This window comes from Panthera onca, chromosome B2, assembly GCF_046562875.1.
Source record: "Panthera onca isolate mPanOnc1 chromosome B2, mPanOnc1 haplotype 2, whole genome shotgun sequence".
NCBI lineage: Eukaryota > Metazoa > Chordata > Mammalia > Carnivora > Felidae > Panthera > Panthera onca.
The window spans coordinates 149,941,421-149,962,898 of record NC_138343.1 but is presented as its reverse complement, the minus strand read 5'-3'; the positions used below and the strand labels follow the sequence as shown (position 1 = coordinate 149,962,898).

At 55.9% G+C, this 21,478-nt stretch overlaps 1 protein-coding gene across 5 annotated transcripts in view; it reads right to left on the bottom strand.

The window, feature by feature from the left end:
* SMOC2 (SPARC related modular calcium binding 2) overlaps positions 1–21,478 on the bottom strand; it is a 164,778-nt gene that overhangs the window by 6,401 nt on the left and 136,899 nt on the right. For 3 of the 5 annotated variants that reach the window (XM_078447586.2, XM_078447591.2, XM_078447589.2), the window contains 2 exons: positions 3,905–4,001; positions 228–502 (listed from right to left, as the gene is read on the bottom strand). In XM_078447586.2, the coding sequence (XP_078303712.1) occupies positions 228–502; positions 3,905–4,001 (372 nt within the window). The remainder of the gene's footprint in view (positions 1–227; positions 503–3,904; positions 4,002–21,478) is intronic. The other 2 variants (XM_078447588.2, XM_078447590.2) reach the window with 1 other exon arrangement.

Sequence of the window (21,478 nt, the reverse complement as noted above, 5' to 3'; positions counted from 1 at the left end):
CTTGTCTTCACACAACACCCAGCTCCTCCCCTTCCAACCGGCTTCCCTCAGACGCTTGTGGACGATTTACTATTATTTCTACGGACAAATGAGCTACACGTAAGAGGCACACGGTGCTTTTCTTTCGCCCTCAGACCAAAGGACAATCTACACTTGTAAGAAGTCGCGGGAGCGGGCGTCGGGACCCGATGCGTTGCAAAGCACAGAACAACGAGAAAGGCTCTTACTGGGGCGCTTCCTGGCACTGGCTTTACCTTCTTCTTTCGTCACCCCCAGGCAGCCCATCAGCTCCGGCACCGAGATGGACTTGTCATTATTCACGTCGCAGTATTCGACAAACTTCTTCACGCATTTCTTGGGTTTTGATTTTTTCCGAAGGAACCTCTTGAAGGGCTTGATCTCCTTTTTGCCAATGTCCCCACTGGAGTTCTTATCAAGTAGTTTGAAATACCAGTGGACCACTCTCTCCTCTAGCGTGTGGCTGGGATCGGGTTCTGAAAGCCTGCAAGAACACACAAGGGCGTCAGGAGCCGCGGCCACACAGCCGTCACCGCCCTGCCCCTGCCCGTCTACGGAAGGCACGCCGTGCGCACCAGCCCCCCCAGAGGGGTGCCCTGCCCGTCACTCCCCCGGTGCCGGCGCCTAAGCCACCAAAGACTCACCGTTCCATATAACGAGGTTTAAAAACAATTTAGAGAAAGGGCTTTAAAACATATTTCAAGTCGGTTTCAAAACGGCAAACGACACAATGAATTTATGCGTGTGAATTACACAGTTGGTGTCGGCCAAGCGTTTGAAGACAGAAGCCCCGGGTCTCAGGTTCGGTGCTCCGTGGGGTTGGCGGGTCAGCTCGCACATCCATGGCCCTACAGACACTGGGACCCCGAGGCTCCCGACTCCTTTAAATGTGACTCACAGGCATACATAGCAGTTTCTACCACAGGGACACTGCCGGATGCAAATAAAAATACATCTTGGAGTGGTAACCAGACATTTAGCCTTGGATTTCAAGAAAAGTTTGGCATTTTAAGATCTAGGAGATGAGATACTCAGGAGGGAGGCCAGCACTCTAAGGAAGTAACCACGGGAAGAGTCTCCCTCAGAAAAAGCTCTTCGAAAAAAGAAATAAATTACTGCTAATTCCCAGGGGGACGCAGGGCTTGCCATGAGACGTCCAGGCAGCGCTGGGAGGTCCCCTGGCGCCTGCGGTTACTTGTGGGGAGCACACGGCATCAGGACGCCCCCAGGAGGGCACGGGGAGCACGGCCCGGAGCCCCGGAACCCCGACCCCCTATGCGGCACCGGACCACCCGCGTCCAGAGTTTCGCAAGTCACCGTGAGCAGTGTCACTGTGAATAATGCCACCGAATTGTACACTTGAGATGGTAAATCTTACGTATTTGGGTTTTTCTACAACAGACACACAGTATTTTGAAAACGTGAAACCAAACATCTTAATTCAAACTATGAAAATCAACTCGATGGCTCTGAAATGCAACTGCAAGGCATAAAGCCGTCGGAACTGGGGCCCCGCTTTCCGTTCCTCTCCCGCCTCACACCCACCATGGCCTGGTGCAGCCACTGGAAATCCCAGGTTCTGGCTCGACCCACTGTGATACGTGAGCTCCGTGAGCCCCAAAGGGTCCCCCCTCCATCCCCGTGAGCCCTGTGGGGTCCCCCCTCCGTCACCATGAGCCCCGCAGGTCCCCTCTCTGTCCCCGTGGGCCCCGCAGGGTCCCCCCTCCATCACCATGAGCCCTGCAGGGTCCCCTCTCTGTCCCCATGGGCCCCGCAGGTCCCCTCTCTGTCCCCGTGAACCCTGCAGGGTCCCCTCTCCGTCACCATGAGCCCCGCAGGGTCCCCTCTCTGTCCCCGTGAGCCCCGCAGGGTCCCCTCTCTGTCACCATGAGCCCCGCAGCAGGTCCCCTCTCTGTCCCCATGGGCCCCGCAGCGTCCCCTCTCTGTCCCCATGGGCCCCGCAGGTCCCCTCTCTGTCCCCGTGAGCCCCTCAGGGTCCCTTCTCTGTCACCGTGAGCCCCGCAGGTCCCCTCTCTGGCCCCGTGGGCCCAGCAGGGTCCCCCCTCCATGACCCCGCAGGGTCCCCTCGGCTGTCCCCGTGGGCCCTGCAGGGTCCCCACTCCGTGACCATGAGCCCCACAGGGTCCCCTCTCTGTCCCCATGGGCGCCGCAGGGTTTCCTCTCTGTCCCCATGAGCCCCGCAGGGTCTCCTCTCTGTCCCCATGAGCCCCGCAGGGTCCCCACTCCGTGACCATGAGCCCCACAGGGTCCCCCCTCTGTCACCATGAGCCCCACAGGGTCCCCTCTCCGTCACCATGAGCCCCACAGGGTCCCCACTCCGTCACCATGAGCCCCACAGTGTCCCCTCTCCGTCCCCATGGGCCCCACAGGGTCCCCTCTCTGTCCCCATGGGCCCCGCAGGGTCCCCCCTGTCACCATGAGCCCCGCAGGGTCCCCTCTCTGTCCCCATGGGCCCCGCAGGGTCCCCCCTCCGTCACCATGAGCCCCACAGGGTCCCCTCTCTGTCCCCATGGGCCCCGCCGGGTCCCCCCTCTGTCACCATGAGCCCCGCAGGGTCCCCTCTCTGTCCCCATGGGCCCCGCAGGGTCCCCTCTCCGTCACCATGAGCCCGGCAGGGTCCGCTCTCCGTCACCAGGAGCCCCGCAGGGTCCCCTCTCCATCCCCGTGGGCCCTGCAGGGTCCCCCCCTCCGTCACCATGAGCCCCGCAGGGTCTCTTCTCTGTCCCCATGAGCCCCACAGGGTCCCTGCTCCGTTACCATGAGCCCCACAGGGTCCCCCCTCTGTCCCCGTGGGCCCCGCAGGGTCCCCCCTCTGTCTCCATGAGCCCCACAGGGTCCCCTGTCTGTCCCCGTGGGCCCCACAGGGTCCCCCCTCCATGACCATGAGCCCCGCAGGGTCCCCTCGTTGTCCCCGTGGGCCCTGCAGGGTCCCCACTCTGTGACCATGAGCCCCACAGTGTCCCCTCTCTGTCCCCATGGGCCCCGCAGGGTCCCCACTCCGTGACCATGAGCCCCACAGTGTCCCCCCTCTGTCCCCATGGGCCCCGTAGGTCTACACTCCGTGACCATGAGCCCCACAGGGTCCCCTCTCCGTCCCCATGGGTCCTGCAGGGTCCCCCCTCCGTGACCATGAGCCCCGCAGGGTCCCCTCTGTGTCCCCATGAGCCCCGCAGGGTCCCCTCTCTGTCCCTGTGAGCCCCTCAGGGTCCCCTGTCACCATGAGCCCCACAGAGTCCCCTCTCTGTCCCCATTGGGCCCCGCAGGTCCCCTCTCTGTCCCCATGGGCCCCGCAGGTCCCCTCTCTGTCCCTGTGAGCCCTGCAGGGTCCCCTCTCTGTCGGGCCCCGTAGGGTCCCCCCTCCATGACCATGAGCCCCACAGGGTCCCCTCTCTGTCACCATGAGCCCCGCAGGGTCCCCACTCCATCACCATGAGCTCTGCAGGGTCCCCTCTCTGTCCCCATGGGCCCCGCAGGGTCCCCACTCCGTGACCATGAGCCCCGCAGGGTCCCCTCTCTGTCCCCATGAGCCCCACAGGGTCCCCTCTCTGTCCCCGTGAGCCCCGCAGGGTCCCCTCTCTGTCCCCATGGGCCCCGCAGGGTCCCCTCTCTGTCTCCGTGAGCCCCGCAAAGTCCCCTCTCCGTCACCATGAGCCCCACAGTGTCCCCTCTCTGTCCCCATGGGCCCTGCAGGGTCCCCCCTCCATGACCATGAGCCCCACAGGGTCCCCTCTCCGTCACCATGAGCCCCGCAGGGTCCTCCTATGCTGACCATGCCTCTGATGCCTCACGGCTGCACCAGCTTCTAGCCGGCGATCACCAAGGATCCTCGGACCCTCACTGACCCTCCTCGGACCCTGCCACGTACCTGCCGGAGGAGGGGTCAGACACGGCATGCACCATGTCCGTGGACAGCGCGTCCAGAATGCTCGTCAGAAACTCATTCTTTTTGGCACCCGGACAACCTAAAAAAAGAAAGTCAGCATCTTTTTTTTTTTACTCGTATTTCACAGAACCCACAGAATAGAAGAGATCTTTCCCTGTGATGAAAAGAAATGTTTATGTCTTGGAAATCAGTATGTCGGGGTACCTTAGTATCAGTGAGCTCATGTGAACACGTGGCAACACATATATTCATGTGGGGTCCTGATTTTCGTGAATGATGGCATCTGACACTTACCAAGTCGCCACACGGGACTCAGAGATCGCAGGCACTGATATCCACAGCGGCAGTCCCGGGCGGCACCCCTACTGGCCAACACTACGTACGAATTCCTGGTGCCTGCGGGCATCGGAAAACGCGCGAGGTCCCTGCTGGAGACGGACGTGGCCGGACGCCTGTCCCGGTGGGCCTGGGGGACCCCGCAGGCGCAGAGTGGCTGGCTTACGGGCAGCTCGGCTTCCCTCAATCTATTAACCCGCAAGACACCGCCTAGCGGCAGCCCCCCTTCTCCACCCTCACACCACTTGCAGCTCCCCGGCCCCCGCACCTGCCGCACTCCGCCCCATCCTGTTCCGGGACAAGGACAAGAGCCGGGCCAGGTGCGTCCTTTCTGGGCTCTGGAGAGGTCAGAAGACTCGGCCTGGGTCGGACGGTGGTTCAGTGAGACGGCCGGTGAGTCATTCAAAGACCAACATGTTATGCGGTTAAACACACTCCGGTTTTCCTTTTGACACTTGAGTTGCGGTTATTATTATGCAAGTATGTGTTGGCTGCCTACAGCAGGCATCCATTCAGGCCTGTCTGCGTTTCATTAAGTACACGTATCAGAGAAAAGATGTGAGTCCTCAGCGGGGGGAGGGGAGTTGTTAACAGTGAAAAAAAGCGGTGTTATTCCCCTTTGATAGAACCAAAAAACTAGATCCTACTCCATAGGGAAAACACACACCATTGAGAGAATGTTCCTTCTCAAGAAAACATCATGATCTGCTTAGCCCTTCCCTCTGGGGGCTGCCGGTGAGTCGCACGTGGTTCGGAAACCCAGGGAGCCTCCCGCAGCCCCCGCACTCCGGCTGGGAGGACAGGGGCCTCGAAGGGGGTGGTTAGGAAGAGAGAGAGACAGAGCATGAGTGCGGGAGGAACAGAGAGAGAGGGAGACACAGAATCCGAAGTGGGCTCCAGGCCCTGAGCTGTCAGCACAGAGCCTGACGCGGGGCTCGAACCCGTGAACCGCGAGATCATGACCTGAGCCGAAGTCGGACGCTCAACCGACCCAGCCACCCAGGCGCCCCTTTGTAAACTTCATTTTAAATAAAGAAAATAAGAAATGCATTCGTCTCACAAAGACAAAGCCACCAGACCTGCAAGACTGTCCTCAAGCACACTGGGTCCCACGCCGTGCACACGCGCTCTGGGTGAGGTTAGCTGGATCTCACACACACACACACACACACACACACACACACACACACACAGGGTCCACCTGCAGATAGGAGGTCCTGCTCACGCTGCTGCCCTTCCTCCACAGACACTGTTGAGGCCCCGTGAAGGCGCTGGGCCTGGTGGCCGCAGTCACCTACACGGAGCGAGCGTCCCGAGTCCCCGCCTCAGCCGACAGGACCACAGAGTCCTGATTTACCCCAGACTCTGGGAGCACGTGGCCACCACTCCGAGGGTAACAGCTAATGAGACAGGAATGGGGGTGCCACTCCCCATCAGTGGGGAAGTGGGTTTTACTGCGACGAGGGCTCGGGGAGCACGGTCCCACGATCCCCGCGAGTCGGGGCATGGGTAGGACCGCAGGTCGCTTAGACTGAGGGGTGGAGGTGGGGAGGCCCCGGAGAAAGCAGCCGGCCTGGGTTTGTGGTGTCTGCGCGGTGTCTATCGCGGTGTTTGGGGGCTGCTTCTGAGAGGACTCCCCCCGGGAGCAGAGCGGAGACCCCCCCCTCCGTCCTAGTCACCCTGGGATGAGGGTTGCCACTGGGTGATGGGGGCTGCTGCTCAAAGCCAGTTCTGAGACAAAGCAAATGAAAACGCAAAATGAGAAGAAATCAGAAAAAATTCAGAACCCACTGAGCAGATTTTCCTTGCGTGGAAGTGACAGACGTACAAGAATGGAAATGTCACCACGAAGTGGACCAGGTCTTGGAAATACACGAAAGCAGCAACAGGCCTGACACAGAAGCAAGGCGCCCCCAGACCTCGGGGGCTTCTGCTGGGAAGACGGGTGGTCTCTCCGGGGACAGGGCGCCGTGACCCGGATAGACACGCACACTCCTCGGGGACAGAGCCACTGGTCGGAAGCAGACAGGCCAGGGTGGCAGTGAGGGCCGAGACCTTCTCAGGGGCCTGCAGACTGCTTGCGGGGCCGGGGCGGCGGGGAGCCCTGGGGGGCCACGTGCTGACAGGACGGCCACTCCTGGCCGGGCCCTTGCTCCTTGGCTCGCCTCCTGCTCACCCTGCACGGTGGCCCCTGGGGCGGCTAGACGGCTGCCCTAGATCTGGTGTTGGTTAAACCACAGCCTGCAGGCTCCGCGACGTGACACAAAGTCACACGGGGACAGCTGTCCGCACGACTGAGCTCTCCCGCGGAGCGCAGGGGCGGCCCCGCAGGGAGCAGGCAGGGCGAGCGTCCTGCTGTCCACAGGCACACAGCTAACAGCCACTTAGAGAAACATCGCAGGGAGAGGAAACCAGACTGCCCTTTTCAAAGCTGGGAGAGAATGACTGCAGCAATTTGTTTATAAATCTGTGGCCAAACAAAGCCTACAGCTTAGCCTGACGATGCTGTTGATCCTGTGTCTGTCTGCAGAATCCAAGTAAAACCCTCGGTGCTCAGTGTGATTTCCGTGAAGACACTTGAGCACTAATCCTGGTTTGGGGCCACAGGGCCGTGCCCCGGGCTCCAGTGCAGCCGCGGACGGGCCCAGCCAGCCGCCCCGTCTGCCGCACGCACTGGGGGTCTCGGAGCCTGGTTTACACGGGGACACTTGAAAAATCATTTCATTTGCTGACTCAAGGTGAACGCATTCTTTGCTTTCTATCAAATGTCCTTCTTTTAAAAAATAGGAGCTTTTCGTATGGATAGTGCTGCTATACACATGGGGGTGTGTGTGTCCCTTCAAAACAGCACACCTGTATCCCCTGGATATGTGCCTAGTCGTGCCATAGCTGGGTCGTAGGGTAGCTCTATTTTTAGTTTTTTGAGGAACCTCCACACTGTTTTTCAGAGCGGCTGCACCAGTGTGCATTCCCACCAACAGTGCACGAGGGTTCCCGTTTCTCCGCATCCTCGTCAGCACCTGCTGTTTCCTGAGTTGTTCATGTTAGCCATTCTGACAAGCACCCCCAAGTTTATAGCAGCACTATCAACAATAGCCAAAGTATGGAAAGAGCCCAAAGGTCCATGGATGGATTATTGGATAAAGAAGATGTGGTGTGTATACATATATATATATATATATATATGTATACGCACACATGTGGTGTATATATATATATATATGTATATATATATATATATATATATAGACACACATACATATATACATATATACACACACACACACACACACACACACAATGGAGTATTACTCGACAACCAAAATAATGAAATCTTGCCATTTGCAACTACGTGGATGGAACTGGAGGGTATTATGCTAAGTGAAATTAGTCAGAGAAAGACAAAAATCATATGACCTCACTCATATGAGGACTTTAAGAGAAAAAACAGATGAACATGAGGGAAGGGAAACAAAAATAATATAAACACAGGGAGGGGGACAAAACAGAAGAGACTCTTAAATACGGAGAACAAACTGAGGGTTGCTGGAGGGGTTGTGGGAGGGTGGGATGGGCTACATGGGGGAGGGGCACTAAGGAATCTACTCCTGGAATCATTGTTGCACTAGATGCTAATTTGGATGTAAATTAAAAAAAATAAAATTTAAATAAATAAACACATAAATAAAAATAAATAAAAAATAGCTTTTCATATAGAAATTAGAATTTCTTCTTTTCCCTTTTCCTTTCAAATACAAACATGCATCTTCAGGATGCTGCCTCAGTCACATGCAAAAACCGCCCTGTGCATTAAGTAGCATTCACGTCCGTCCTGCCCCCTGGCTCGCTCGGGACTGCCACCAAAAAGAAGCAGGATGATGGAGGTTTCCTCGGACATCATCAAGAGAAAGCGTCACATGACAACATCCATATTTTTGGACCCGTGTCAGCCAACACTGACACCCGGGTGTGGGCTGGGCACTGACCAACAGGTGACTGCATGGGCTTCTGGGCCAGGGAAGTGGAAGGGGCCAGGCTTACTGACAGGTCCTGCGTTTTTAAGTGGCCTTGTGGGGTGGGAAGTGTCAGGGGTACCGACACGAATCGATTTTCGAGCATCTAACAGTGACTGGCAGGAAGTTTTGGCTGCCTGCTTGTATGTTCATTATTTCAAATGTATAGGAAACTGATGTAGGCGGCCATTTATAAACACAAGAAATAGGGGCGCCTGGGTGGCTCAGTCAGTTGAGCATCTGACTTCAGCTCAGGTCATGTTCTTACAGTGGATGAGTTCAAGCCCCGCGTCGGGCTCTGTGCTGACAGCTCGGAGCCTGGAGCCTGTTTCAGATTCTGTGTCTCCCTCTCTCTCTGCCCCTTCTCTGCTCATGCTCTGTCTCTCTCTGTCTCAAAAATAAATAAAAACATTAAGATAAATAAAAAATAAAATAAATAAAAAATAAAAACAAGAAATAAAGTTGCTTTGATATCATTTAAAACACAGACTCTGGCAAAGCAAAGAAGGAAATATCGCACACACTGATGCTTGTACAGAGCAGAGACACTCGGAAAACTGTGGCCCTGGGCTGCTCTGAGGGAAGGAGGGCAGCAGGACAGGGGAGGACCCCCCGAAGGCTTGCGGGGTCCCGGGGGCCACTGGAAGAAGCTTGGACTTTACCTACAGGGAAACCAGCCTTCGGGGGGTTTATAGGATGACACAATCCGACTTATGGTCTTCAAGTGTCCCATGTGCACTGTGGGGGCCCAGGGGGCCGGGCTTTGCCTGTGGTCCAGGGAGGAGCTCAGGGGGCATCAGGGAGGACGCGGTACTCTGGGGGGCCCGGCCTGGGTTAAATGGGCCTCAGTCTACACAGCAAGTATGCAGAGAACGTCCTTTGCAGGACACGGGCTTAGGTTCAGTCCTGAAAGCCCATCTGTCCTACAGAGGGACTCAAGGCTCTGTCCTGCGGCCACAGCAGGAAGTGAGGGTACAACCCGGCCCTGGGTCTGAGCACTGTGCCGAGACAAGGCGTGAGGCACAAGTCCCCTGCCACTGAGAAGCACCTCCTCATTAGGACTTTTGCGAGGCCCAGGCCTACTCACCATCGTTCAGTCCACACTGGAGGCCACGAGCAAGGGCCTACCCGCAAACACAGCCTTCGGGGGAGAGCACGAAGCTTTCCAATCTTTTAAATTTTTTTAATTTATAATTTTTTTTACATTTACTTATTTTTTGAGAGACAGAGAGAGACAGAGAACAAGTTGGAGAGGGGCAGAGAGAATCAAAAGCAGACTCCGGGCTCTGAGCCGTCAGCACAGAGCCCAACGTGGGGCTTGAGCTCACAAACCATGAGATTGTGACCAGAGCCGAAGTCGGATGCTTAATGGACTGGCCACCCAGGCGCCCCAAGTTTATTTAAATTTGAAGACAGAGAGAGAGAGAGAGAGAGAGACAGAGTGTGAGTAGGGGAGGAGCAGAGAGAGAGGGAGACACGGAATCCGAAACAGGCTCCAGGCTCCGAGCTGTCAGCACAGAGCCCGACGCGGGGCTTGAACTCACAGACCATGAGATTGTGACCTGAGCCGAAGTCGGATGCTTAACGGACTGGCCACCCAGGCACCCACGAAGCTTTCCAATCTTAAGATGAAAACAAAATCTCGACTCTTACGTATTGACTCTGGTTTTTCTATCTTCTCTGTACTTATTTTGTATATTTATTTTCATATTTCCGTATTTCCAACATTTTCTCATTATTCTAAACAAAGAGTTTCACAGGCTGGCGACTGTGCTCTGATTCGTCACCATGACGTGTGCTGGAAATCGGCACTGGGCCATCGCCTGTGGGACTCGAGGATCAGAGTCTCTGAGCCCAAGCAGGGCAGAGGCAGAGACAGAAGGAGACAGAGGATCCTAAGAAGGTTCCTGGCTCTGAGCTGTCAGCACAGAGCCCGACACGGGGCTCAAACCCACGAACCGTGAGATCGTGATCTGAGCAAAAGTCAGAGGCTTAGCCCACTGAGCCCCGCAGCGCCCCTAGAGAAAACTTTCTTAAACTACTAGCTCATTTATTTCTACTTCCAATAGTTTGCTCCTCGTTATTGCCTCTTTCATATCCTTTGTGAGGAAGTGAAGAAAGAACACAAGCCTTAAGCACGAGACAGACTGCCCGTATGTGTAAAAACTGTGAACCTTGACCGTCACAAAAAGTAAGCTTCCAATCTATGATATGCTTGTAAATCATATTTTATAGCACCAATGACCTTGATGTGATTGCAAAGAGCCATCACTAAACTCCTCACCAGAAAAGAGCGGGGAAGTGTTTCCTAGCACCGGAAGGTTGGATGAAGACAACTTCTGTCACCTTCCTCGTCGCTAACCGGCACATGGCAGCCGTGTGGAGCGGGTGCCGTGAGGGACGCCGGTGCAGGCGGGAGTGGGCCGCCGCGGGGCAGGCTCGCGGTGGGTGCAACCACCCGACTCGGCCCTTCTCGCGGCTTCCTGGCGCGCGACGCAGTCCTGTCAGATAGCAGCGGCAGGGTCAGGGGCTTCCTGACTCGGAAACGAGCAACACAGATGAGCCCAGGTGGCAGCCTTCGCCCTCTGTCCCGAGCCCTTCTGACATGTTGTGAGCGCGTAATCCTGCATCCCGCTCCGCTTGAAACACCCACGCTGCTCTCCCGACCTTGAGCTGCCGTCTGGAACGGCCTGGAGTCTGGAAGCCTCTCCAAAACACAGCCACTGAATCTGTGCTTGGCCAAGAACAGCTAACCCGGACAGCAGGACACACGGCCGACGGAGGTCCCCCCGTCCCGTTGTCCCCGTCGTGCACACAGACACAAACATCCGCTTTGTGCCTTGCAGGATCGGGCACGGGCGCCGTGCTTCCTGCACGTTACGTCTCCCAGCGAGACACTACGTCGCTGAATATTCGTCCTGCCCTTTAGGTTCTGCATCACCCGGACCACGGACCACAGAGGGAGCCTTGTAAAACTCCAGAGGTCTCTGACCAGCCCCGTGGCACCTGAGGGACGCGGCTCTCACCGCTGACATAGAGGGGGCTCAGCGAGCTGTCGCTGAGGGCCGGAGGGGCAGCCCCCACTCTCCGGGGGCCAGGCTGTCTGCTCTGCGGCCACAGGCATTCACCCTGCACTTGGTGGCATCGGGCCTTCACCGCAAGTCACTGAAGCAGGGCCCGTGCTGCCAGGGGACGTCCGAGACGCGGGAAGCCACGGCTCCCCGCAGTCAAACATCGCAGAGCCCGTTCTGTAAAACCACAATAAAGTCATGCTGAAATCATGCTCGTAAACCGACTAAAAGCCACACGCATTCTTTCAGGAGGCGAGGGAAACCAGAAGTGAGGCCGACCGCGTGCCTGGAACTCAAGCAGAGGCTCCAGACAGCCCAGCCCCGGCCGGCCCGGCTCTGACACGCTGTGCAGGACATTCTCCAAAGCACCCGGGGCGCCCACACCCCTGCCCGGCGCTGCCCCGGAAGCCGAGCCCTCGGGGAAGCGGCCGCGGTGGCCAGAGCGTCGACGCCGGGTCAGCAGCTGCCCTCTCTTCCAGAACGGGGCATCCCCCGACAGACAGCCGAGGGGTGGGCAAGGGCGGGAGCGCGCCGAGACCCCTGCCCGCCCCTAGGTCCCCGACACCCTCGGGAGAACGTCCTCGTAGCCGCGGCCGGCGGCGAGCCAACGTCATCGCAGCGCACTCGGCCTGCGGGTCTCCACTCCGTGCGCGGAGCCCAGGGCTGAGCCAACTTACCGACACGGCGTCAGCCCGTCCCACGAGAACCGCGGCCACCTACCCCCTGCGCCGATGAGCACGGTGCACCACACTGCCGGGTGGGGGCAGCGCCGGGCTCCTGAGTCCCGGGCCCGACCTCAGAGCCCACGGCCGCGACCACGGAAAAGGCGCCCCCACGGGGCCGACACGACGGGGCCTCTGCTCCGGGGACGGGCTCCACGCCTCGGCCGTTGCTGCTTCCCCGCACGGTCCCTGCCCTCCCTGCGCCTCCCGCACGGAGCCCGGCTTCCCGCTCACCTCCAGGGCAAGTGCCGTGCACCGTGTCCCGTGCTGTGACAGCCTCGGCACTTTCTCCCGACCGGCTGACTCTGCAGTTACTGTTGAATGGATCCCACGCGGTTGTTCACTTTCATTAACGGAGGTCGAGTCCATGCAGACGAGGGCCACGTGTCTGCGTTCTCGCAGCCCAGTCTACACCTCAGAGCGGCTGTGCACTGGCCGCTCGGCCGGGGACCTCCTTCTCTGGCTTCACTTTCCTGCCATTTCTGAGATGTAGGCTTTGTCCCCAGGAACGAAGACATGGGGGGGCCAAACCCTCTGGCGCGTGTCTAACGTGGTTTCTGAAGTTTTCAAATGTCAACAGATTCCGTCCACGTTCTCTCCTCCACGTCCACGTGACGGACAGAACACAGCAAGGGCCCCAAAGTCCATTTCCCATGTCACCTTCTCCCTCTTATTCCCCCGGGAGAACCGACACACAAGGAAAAACTATCCAAAGGAGACAAATGGCATCACTGTGATTTACGTTCTCTGAAGAGCCCCGACGGGATCAGCCTGGTTGCTCACGAGAAGGCTCAGAAGACCATGTGAACGCCTCACGGTTCGGAGCAGCCTCCGTTCCAAGGGGAAGATGGCACTCAATGCTTGGCCCCCCCAGGATTCACCTGGAGCCACCTTTTCTCACTTTGAGCAAAGACAAGATGACCTCTCCTCAGGTGACAGAGGTCAGTGACTTGCAGCTTTGGGGTCAAGGTGTTAAGTCAAAGGACTAGGGTCAAGGTCAAGTGAGTTCTGCAGGGGCCACGAGACCTGCCTTCAGCTCTCTCATTTTCAAAAACACCCTTGCAATGGCACGAACGGAGAAGGACACTCATGCTGAGTGTGAAACTTGGAAATAGCACGAAAGTGCAGATGGGTTGTAATAGGCTACATAGGAGACTTTTAAAAATCATGACTCAAAATTGTCACGGGGTCCGGACACTGAGCCAACCCCAAGTAAGGTGGAAGGTTCGCGGTGTGTCTGTGCAGGTACAGGCTGGACGGCACCGTATACAGCCAGGGATCACGGACTCTAAACGCTGAGCTAAAGACCCATGGCTACCCAATCTTATCCACCAGCTGGCACGGAAAAGCCTTCAGTCTGGCAGGGCACAGAGGAAGGGGACAAGACACGAGATGTCACTTCTATGGTTTTGTACTTAAGTTTTTTTTTTTTCTTTTTAGAAAGAGAGTGAGAGTGTGTGCACGAGCTGGGGAGGGACAGAGAGAGGGGGAGAGAATCCCATGCAGGCTCCACGCCGTCAGCACAGAGCCCGATGCGGGGCTCCGTCCCATGACTCTGGGATCATAACCTGAGCCAAAACCGAGAGTCAGATGCTCAACCGACTGAGCCACCCAGGCGCCCCTGGTTTTGGACTTTTAAAAACAGTATTTCACAAATAAATTGACAAGGAGAGAAAAGTTACTGATGTCTGGCACTTACACTGTGAAAAATCTGTTCCGGTTTGTATGGCTAAAAGTTTGCAGAAACGGACCTAATTAAGGAGCTACTGGCTATCGGAATGAACTATCAATACGGGATATTACTTCTCGTATGCCCGAGTTAAGTCATTAACTATTAACCAACTCACCCAACCATTAATCAGCGAGGTGTCACAAAGTCTCCTGTCATTTCAAGAACTCATGTGAAGGTGTTTGAAGATTCTGGAGGGCCTGTTTTAGTTCATATTTAGGAAGCGTCAAGTCTGGAGATGCTAAGAGGGGCACGGTGTTCGTGAATGATTTTTATGATTCACGTTGATCTCCTAAGACTGTGTTTGCGAGCCAAGGTCTATTTTGGTAGCTGGAGAGAGGCTCTGTCCTTCTCCTGGTCTGCCGTGCCACCGACCCTGCCAGCAGTCGGGAGCCTGCCTCGCGAGGCTGTGGCTCCAGCACAGGATTTCTGGTAAATGGCAGAATCTTTGAAGAAAAGATTACACACATGCTTCTCCCTTGGAGCCACAATCAATGACTGTAACTGGAAATCCTATCTTCCTTAGAAAACAGCCTAACAGTACGATGGGATAGGAAAACGAAAACAAAGAAACCACATCACTTTCTGTCTTCCTTGAATATAAGCTCTTCCCAAACACACGCCTTAGGTGTATTAATTGTGAACCCGTAATTTATACTTGCGCCTGGCTGCTCCCGGAGCTCACCCCCACCCCTGAGCTCACCCCCACCCCTGAGGGTCCATTCTCTGCCTACTCAGTCCTGCCCCTTTTCAGTAAAGTAGCTCAGGGGCGCCTGGGTGGCTCAGTAGGTTAAGCATCTAACTCCTGATCTTGGCTCAGGTCAAGATCTCATGAGAGATCTCCTAGGATCCAGCCCCGCGTCGGGCTCTGTGCTGACAGCGCAGAGCCTCCTTAGGATTCTCTCTCCCTCTCTCTCCACCTCTCTCTCAAAATAAATAAATGAACTTTAAAAGAAAGTAGCTCAAAGCTCACCTTCTTCAGGAACACTTACTGCCTAGTTCAGCAAGCATGAACTGCCTTCTCCTCTGTATTTCCAATGCCTGTAGCAGCCATATGCCCACTGGGACCGCACCCACCGGGACCATGCCCACTGGGAACCAGACCCTTTGTGCAGCTCATCTCTGGGGCTTCACAAGTGGGTTTTGCTGTGACAGCTCTGTGTTGAGTTTAGGAAATCAAGCCATGTGTGTTTGGATTCTTTCTACTGTACAACCTGTGACAAGGCGGGGCTCTTGAAGGAAACACCCGAGCTGGAGACGAGAAAGACGCTCCCCCAACAAGTCGTTTATCCAGATGCCTGATCCGGGGGTCCTGAGCAGTGAGGTTTCAGGGCAGACCAACCACAGGCGTGGCCTGGTCTCACATGCTTCCCAAGAGTTGACCACACCAAGTCACCTGCCACTTTCAAGCGAATGACTGAGCTTTGACGAGCCGCGTGGATTAGCTTCATGACCACTGGAAACACCTACACTTCAGCAGGGCTTTAAAAACGGCCATATGGATGAGGTGAGCCCAGCATCCTCCTATGGAAAGAGCCTAAATGTCCCTCAACCGATGAATGGATAAAAAAAGTTGTGGCTTATATACACAATGGACTACTACTTAGCAATGAGAAAGAATGAAATATGGCCCTTTGTAGCAATGTGGATGGAACTGGAGAGTGTGATGCTAAGTGAAATAAGTCATACAGAGAAAGATACCATATGGTTTCACTCTTATGTGGATCCTGAGAAACTTAACAGAAGACCATGGGGGAGGGGAAAGGGGAAAAAAAAGTTAGAGAGGGAGGGAGCCAAACCATAAGAGACTCTTAAAAACTGAGAATAAACTGAGGGCGGATGGGGGGGGTGGGAGGGAGGGGAAGGTGGGGGATGGGAATTGAGGAAGGCACCTCTTAGGAGGAGCACTGGGTGTTGTATGGAAACCAATTTGACAATAAATTTCATATTAAAAAGAAAACGACCATATGGAGCCACGGAACGATGACAGGCATTACACGTGGCACGTTAAATACACGGGAACGGCTCCTCCCTGCACCCACCAGCCTGTCCAGCTGCCCACCGAGCAGAGCGTCTGTTTAATAAAAGGTCTGAGCAATCATTTCCACCTCCTGAAGACTCTCGGGGTCCCCAGGGCTGCCGCACAGGCAGTGACATGCCCTGCAGGGTCCTCTTGCGGAAACTCGGGCTGAATGACTTGTGTATCGTAAACCCAGATGGATCGGAATTTCCCAGATGACACACAGCGATTTAGTTAACGCCTGGGAAACGCGCACTCAGGGAGCCCGTTGACACCCGTGACGACCCCGGGCCCAGAACCCAGAGCCTTCTGGCGAGCAGAGGCCCTGAGAGCCCCGTGTCAGAAGGGACCCGAGGGCTTCTCCAGGCCCCCCTCCCCCCTCGGTTTTTACAGGGGAAAATGAAGAGCAGACAGAGGGAGCACGTCAGAGAACAGGGTGCACCCCACCTGACATCCGGGGTATGCAGCACCAGGCACGTAGGACGGGGGCACCTGCTCTCAGCAGGTGCAGACACCGCCGCCCCCCGAGGCTGAGGCCAGTGCCCTCGTGACCCGCACACACCTCGCTGATGGGCCTGCTTCCCACCCGCACCCCAGCCGCCCCGGGTCGGGAAGCTGGCGCTGCCCCTCCGAGCGGTCTCTGCGGGACGAGCGCCCTGGATGAACGCCCTCCCCACCGGGCACTCCGCGCGTGCGCGAGGGCGGCTCCAGGGAGCCGCGTGCAGAGCTCAGAAGGCAGTTACGAAGGGCAGGACGACGCCAGGGGGACCCCGCGGAGGACCCGACCTGTGGCTTGGGGGGCTGACCGCGAACCCTCTGGACACCCTACCAACTTGACACTGAACTGAAAGCAGCTTCATGTTCATTGTCTGCTACAGATTTTCCGGAGGCTGGGCCCGTAGGCGGCCCCACGGAGAAACAGATCGGTTCATTTTGGGATGTAGTGCTTTCACTCGATGTTTCAATGCGTATTTTGTCCGGGTTATGTTAATTTAAGGCAGAAATATCGCCTACAATCCAGTATTTTTATTTGAGAGGTAGCCACAGATGGCTAACGGTTCTCCCCGGAGGGTAACTGGATTTTATTGCTCTGTTTCCAAGAACTGTTGCAGGCGCTTTGTTTCCTCGATATGATGGTGACAGAGCTTGAACGGGCCGTGTGCACACTCACCTCATGGCCACGCGGGACGCCCCTCGGGTGGCAGTTAATCACAGCCACACGTCCACCACGGTGGCGCCCGCTGGACACCCACGGCTGCCCTCCCCTCGGGCCAGGACCACGGCCCGAGAGCCAGAGCCTCCCGCGAGGCCACACGGCGACACAGCAACCCATCGGCCCGGGAAATCCTCACCTGACTCCTTGCTTAGATGTGATGCCACTGCACAACGAGCAGAATCGCCCGATCCTATGCTTTGCATTAAGAAACACGTTTCCCTCGTCAACATTATGCCCACGACTGTAGTACCACCAAGCACGTTGGGCGAAAGTGTCTTTCTTATGACTCCAGGGCCACGTCAGTCTGTACCCTTTGCATCTTTCCTCTTGGAAAATGTAGTAAAATCAGGAGATGAAGGCTACAGATTTTACAGCACAGCACAGATGAGAAGTGGTTTGGGATTTGTGTGTTTACATAAGCATGGATTTACTACCGAACTCCCCAGGATGCTACAGCTTGCCAGACTACACGCACCGTATCGCGGTAAGATTCAAGTGTAAATGAATGAGAAAGACGTCAACACAGAGAAAAAGAATCATGGTAAAGAAGGATGGCGGAAAGTAGACTTAGGCCGATACAAGAAGGCACATTTGGGTGGATGGAGCCACGCGTTTGAAGGAAGGTCCCCCCGAAAGGAAACAGCATAAACCAGACCATAGGGAGATACAAGGCCACTTGCTGAGTCTGAAACGAGAGAAATGCTTCCTGTGCCTCACGTAAGGGCCCCGTGGTGACGACGGCCGGATACTCGCCGACGTCCCGACGAAGAACACGGCTTCCGAGGACTACTTTTACGAGACACGCCCGCTGCGGGCCACAGCAGGGCCGGAAGCTGAGAAGCTCTTCTTACGGCAGGCAGGAGAATCGGGTGATCTGCACGGACATTCACCTCACCGCTCGCCCGAAGTCCCCGCGCGAGAAGATCAAAATAGTGTGTATTTCTTCCGTGCACATTTTCTGTTTTCTCAGGGTCTGAGAAACTGAGCTCCTCCGGATGCTGGGGGCCTGGATTCCATCTCCTCTCCGAAGTTGGTTAAATGAGGAACTGTTTGCTTTGAGAATCACATCAGTTAGGAGTCTGGCCATAACACACGCTGGCTAGAAGAACGTTCTTTACCTACAGAAGTCGCAAGTCAAGATTCTCCTCACAAAGCAGTCTGGGGCCACTCAAGACCACGGGCCTCGGTGATCAAGGTCCCGAGTTTCCGGAGCCCGATTCCCAGCCTGCAAGAGGCTGGGAGCTGGCATAGCCACTACTGTGAGTCCCAGTACAGGTGCTGATTCTGGGGACCCCCTCAGACAGGTAGGTCGTGAAACACGTCTAGGTAACACGATGAGTGTGGTTGTCATCTAAGTTTGCTGACTATACACAAGCAAGTGGTAATGCTTCCTTTCAGAATGACTAACCTACAGCCCTTCTTTGTGGGCGATAATTAGAGAGTAGGGACCATTGCCTTTTATGGCCCCGAACGGTGCAGACTGCCGTAGAATGCCGTAGCCAGCAAAGACGGAACCCAAGTGGCCACAGGCACGTTTGTGGAAATGTTACGGCCAAGTCCTATTAACTGTGTCTATTCTCATTCTTTAATAGAACGTATATAAAAATGCAGCTGTGTTCCAGACGTCCCTGAACCACGCCGGGTAATCCGAGCCGTGCCTGCAGAAACCTCTCACACATGGCCAATTATTTCTAAAGAGGGGAAAAGCAGCGGCTACGTAAGAGCTCAGAGGTTCTGAGTCCTTCGCTGGAGCCCGAGCCGCAACGGCCTCACACCGGGGCGCACACGGCAAGCCCAGCACCAGCCCCTGAGCACGGCCGGTTGCCGACGTGGCTGGGCCGCGGCGGGGCCGGGCGGGCTGTGCCAGGCGGACGATGGCTGGCCTCCCCGATGCTGGAGGGGAGTCTTCCCTCTGGAACTTGGACTTCTCCTAACCAACGTCAGGGACGCAGGTCTTTAATGCGACACGTACACACATCTCGTCTCTGGTAGGCCCCTCGGAGCGATTTCTCCAATTACCAAAGTCACAGCCTCGATTTTTAGCGTTCTCAGCGAGGCAGCTCTTGTCTTAACAACGCCTGCAGGACATGAAAGCCAGATCATGTCTTCACTCCAGCGCCCAAGAAGGTGTGTGACAAGCTGTTAAAAGTGTAAACAAAGAATTCACTTCCTCCTGCAAGGGCTCCTTGCCTTCCATGCTGACAAAACCCAGGGCTCGTGTGTCTGCGCTCTCTGGGCCCACAAGCTGGCTTCCCTGACGGATTGACGAGGAGCCCCGGGCACCCTGCCCCTCGGAGATGCCGGGGGGGGCTTGGCGGGCGGGCCACACCCATCTGCCTCAGGGCCGGGGGCCACGGGGGACCCAGATCTCAGCCCACCTTTGCTGTGTGCACCCTCACACACTCACAAAGGAAAAGGAAGCTTTCCGGGAGGTGGTACACGAAACCAGGTGGCAAACTTACGGCCGGCCAATCGCTTCCTGTGTTTGAGCCTGCGCTCCGCATCGTCATTCAGCAAAGAAGAAAGAACGTGAAAATTAGAGCCACAGAAGCCAGTGCCATTATGAAAGGAAACTAAGAGCCTGATAACACGGACAAAAGCCGGACTTTCAGTCCAAGAGGCACCCCACACTGGCTGTGGGACCTCGTGCAGGCCACACGACCGCTCTGGACCTTAAGGTCCTCACCTCAGAGCAGTGCCCGGACGGGCTGCTGTCCAGGCCAACGTCCTCTCTAGCATCCCGTAATCTCCGTTGGCTGGAAACCTGAACAGGCAGAAGGGAAGCTGGGTCTCTGGGCCCATCGCTTGCCACGACCAGCCTTCCAAGAATGTGTGTGTCACGAGCCAGAGCTAGGGCGGGATCCCAGCTCACTCGGGGATGCTTAGCATCCTCAGTGGCTGCGAGGCCCGGGTATCTCGCTACCTCTAGAAGCAAACCCTACGCAAGGGTCCCGGGGAAGAGAGGTGGGAGAACACGCAGAGACACCTGTGTTAACTTTGGTAAGCGGAGCGTCATTCCAACGGGGCGCAGATGGTGTCAGCCGTGGTGGCAGTGACAGCAGTCGGGGGGGCGATGGTGGCGTGTGTGTGTTCCACGGCACGGAGCGATAATTACACTGCCATTTATTTTGGTTCCTTTAGTCCTAAACCACAGAAGGCATTCAACAGAACCCACCTTACAACCAGCGTCATGTTATAAAGAATTTTGTTCCAGTAAAATCCCCATGAGCGTGCGTGCCTGTGCGTGCACGCACGCACACGCGGATCCCTGACTGGCTTCCGCACGAGCTCGAGAGGCAGCTCGCTGCACCACCGTGGTGAGGCCTGAACTATACCGACTTGGGATGTTTCAGGTCAACACACGCATCCACAGCGCGAAGCGACCTGTCCTCATGGACGGCTCTGAAGACTGGCCGAGCTGACACACGCAAAGCTTCTGTGCTCACACCTTCCGCGTCCCCAGTCAACGCTCACCAGCACGAACGCCAGCGTGGTCCTTGGTGCGATCGTGCTTTTTAGTCTTGGGCACCTCTGACTCACCATCCACAGCCCTGTCAGTGATGTCTTTTAATAAAAAATTCATCGTACGAAACCCCTCCAGGAGACCGTCCAAATTCCTTAACGGGACCTGATTCGAATCCTGCCAAACCTCAGGCTTGTTTTCTCCTTTTAGAGTGTCACATGGCAACCTCGGTTTGCTGCACAAATCCAGCTTCTCTGGCTTCTTGTATTTAAGGAATTTCTATAGGAAGGCCTCAGACGGCACCACCAGCAGATAATGAAAGGGATCACTGGATCTATATTCCTTTACGTAAAACTTGAGCTAAGTCGCTGACCAGACACAGGAGCTATGAAAACTAAACCCTTGTCTGTCGAGAGGGCTCCTGAAAAGATCACTCTTCCCCGTGTTCGTGAGGCCGGCTGTCGGGACGGTCATTCTTGCACTCACCCTGAGCGGTTCCTGCTTTCTGGAACTGTCCCGTGCTCAGAGGTGAGGGAAGCATTCTCACGAGTCCTGGCATAACAGCCCTCTCTGACTTCTCTCTCTCTCTCTTTTTAAATTTACTTATTTTGACAGAGAGTGGGAAAGAGAGCACACATGAGCAGGGGAGGGGCAGAGAGAGAGAGAGAGACAGAGAGAGAGAGAGAATCCCAAGCAGGCTCCATGCTGTCAGTGAAGAGCCCAACAAGGGGCTCGATCCCATGAACTGTGAGATCAGACCTGAGCCGAAATCAAGAGTCAGACACTTAACTGACTGAGCCACCCAGGTGCCCCTCAGCTGCTCCTTTGTGAAGGAAACTCTGTGTAGACGTGTCCACATCAGAAACGATGCCATAAAGTAGAAAGGACTTTGAATTAATGGTGGGTAAAGAAGGATTGTTCGACTCTTTGTCGGCCCCCTTGACACAAGGCAATCGCCTCACTTCTGTTGAGTTTAGATGTGAAGT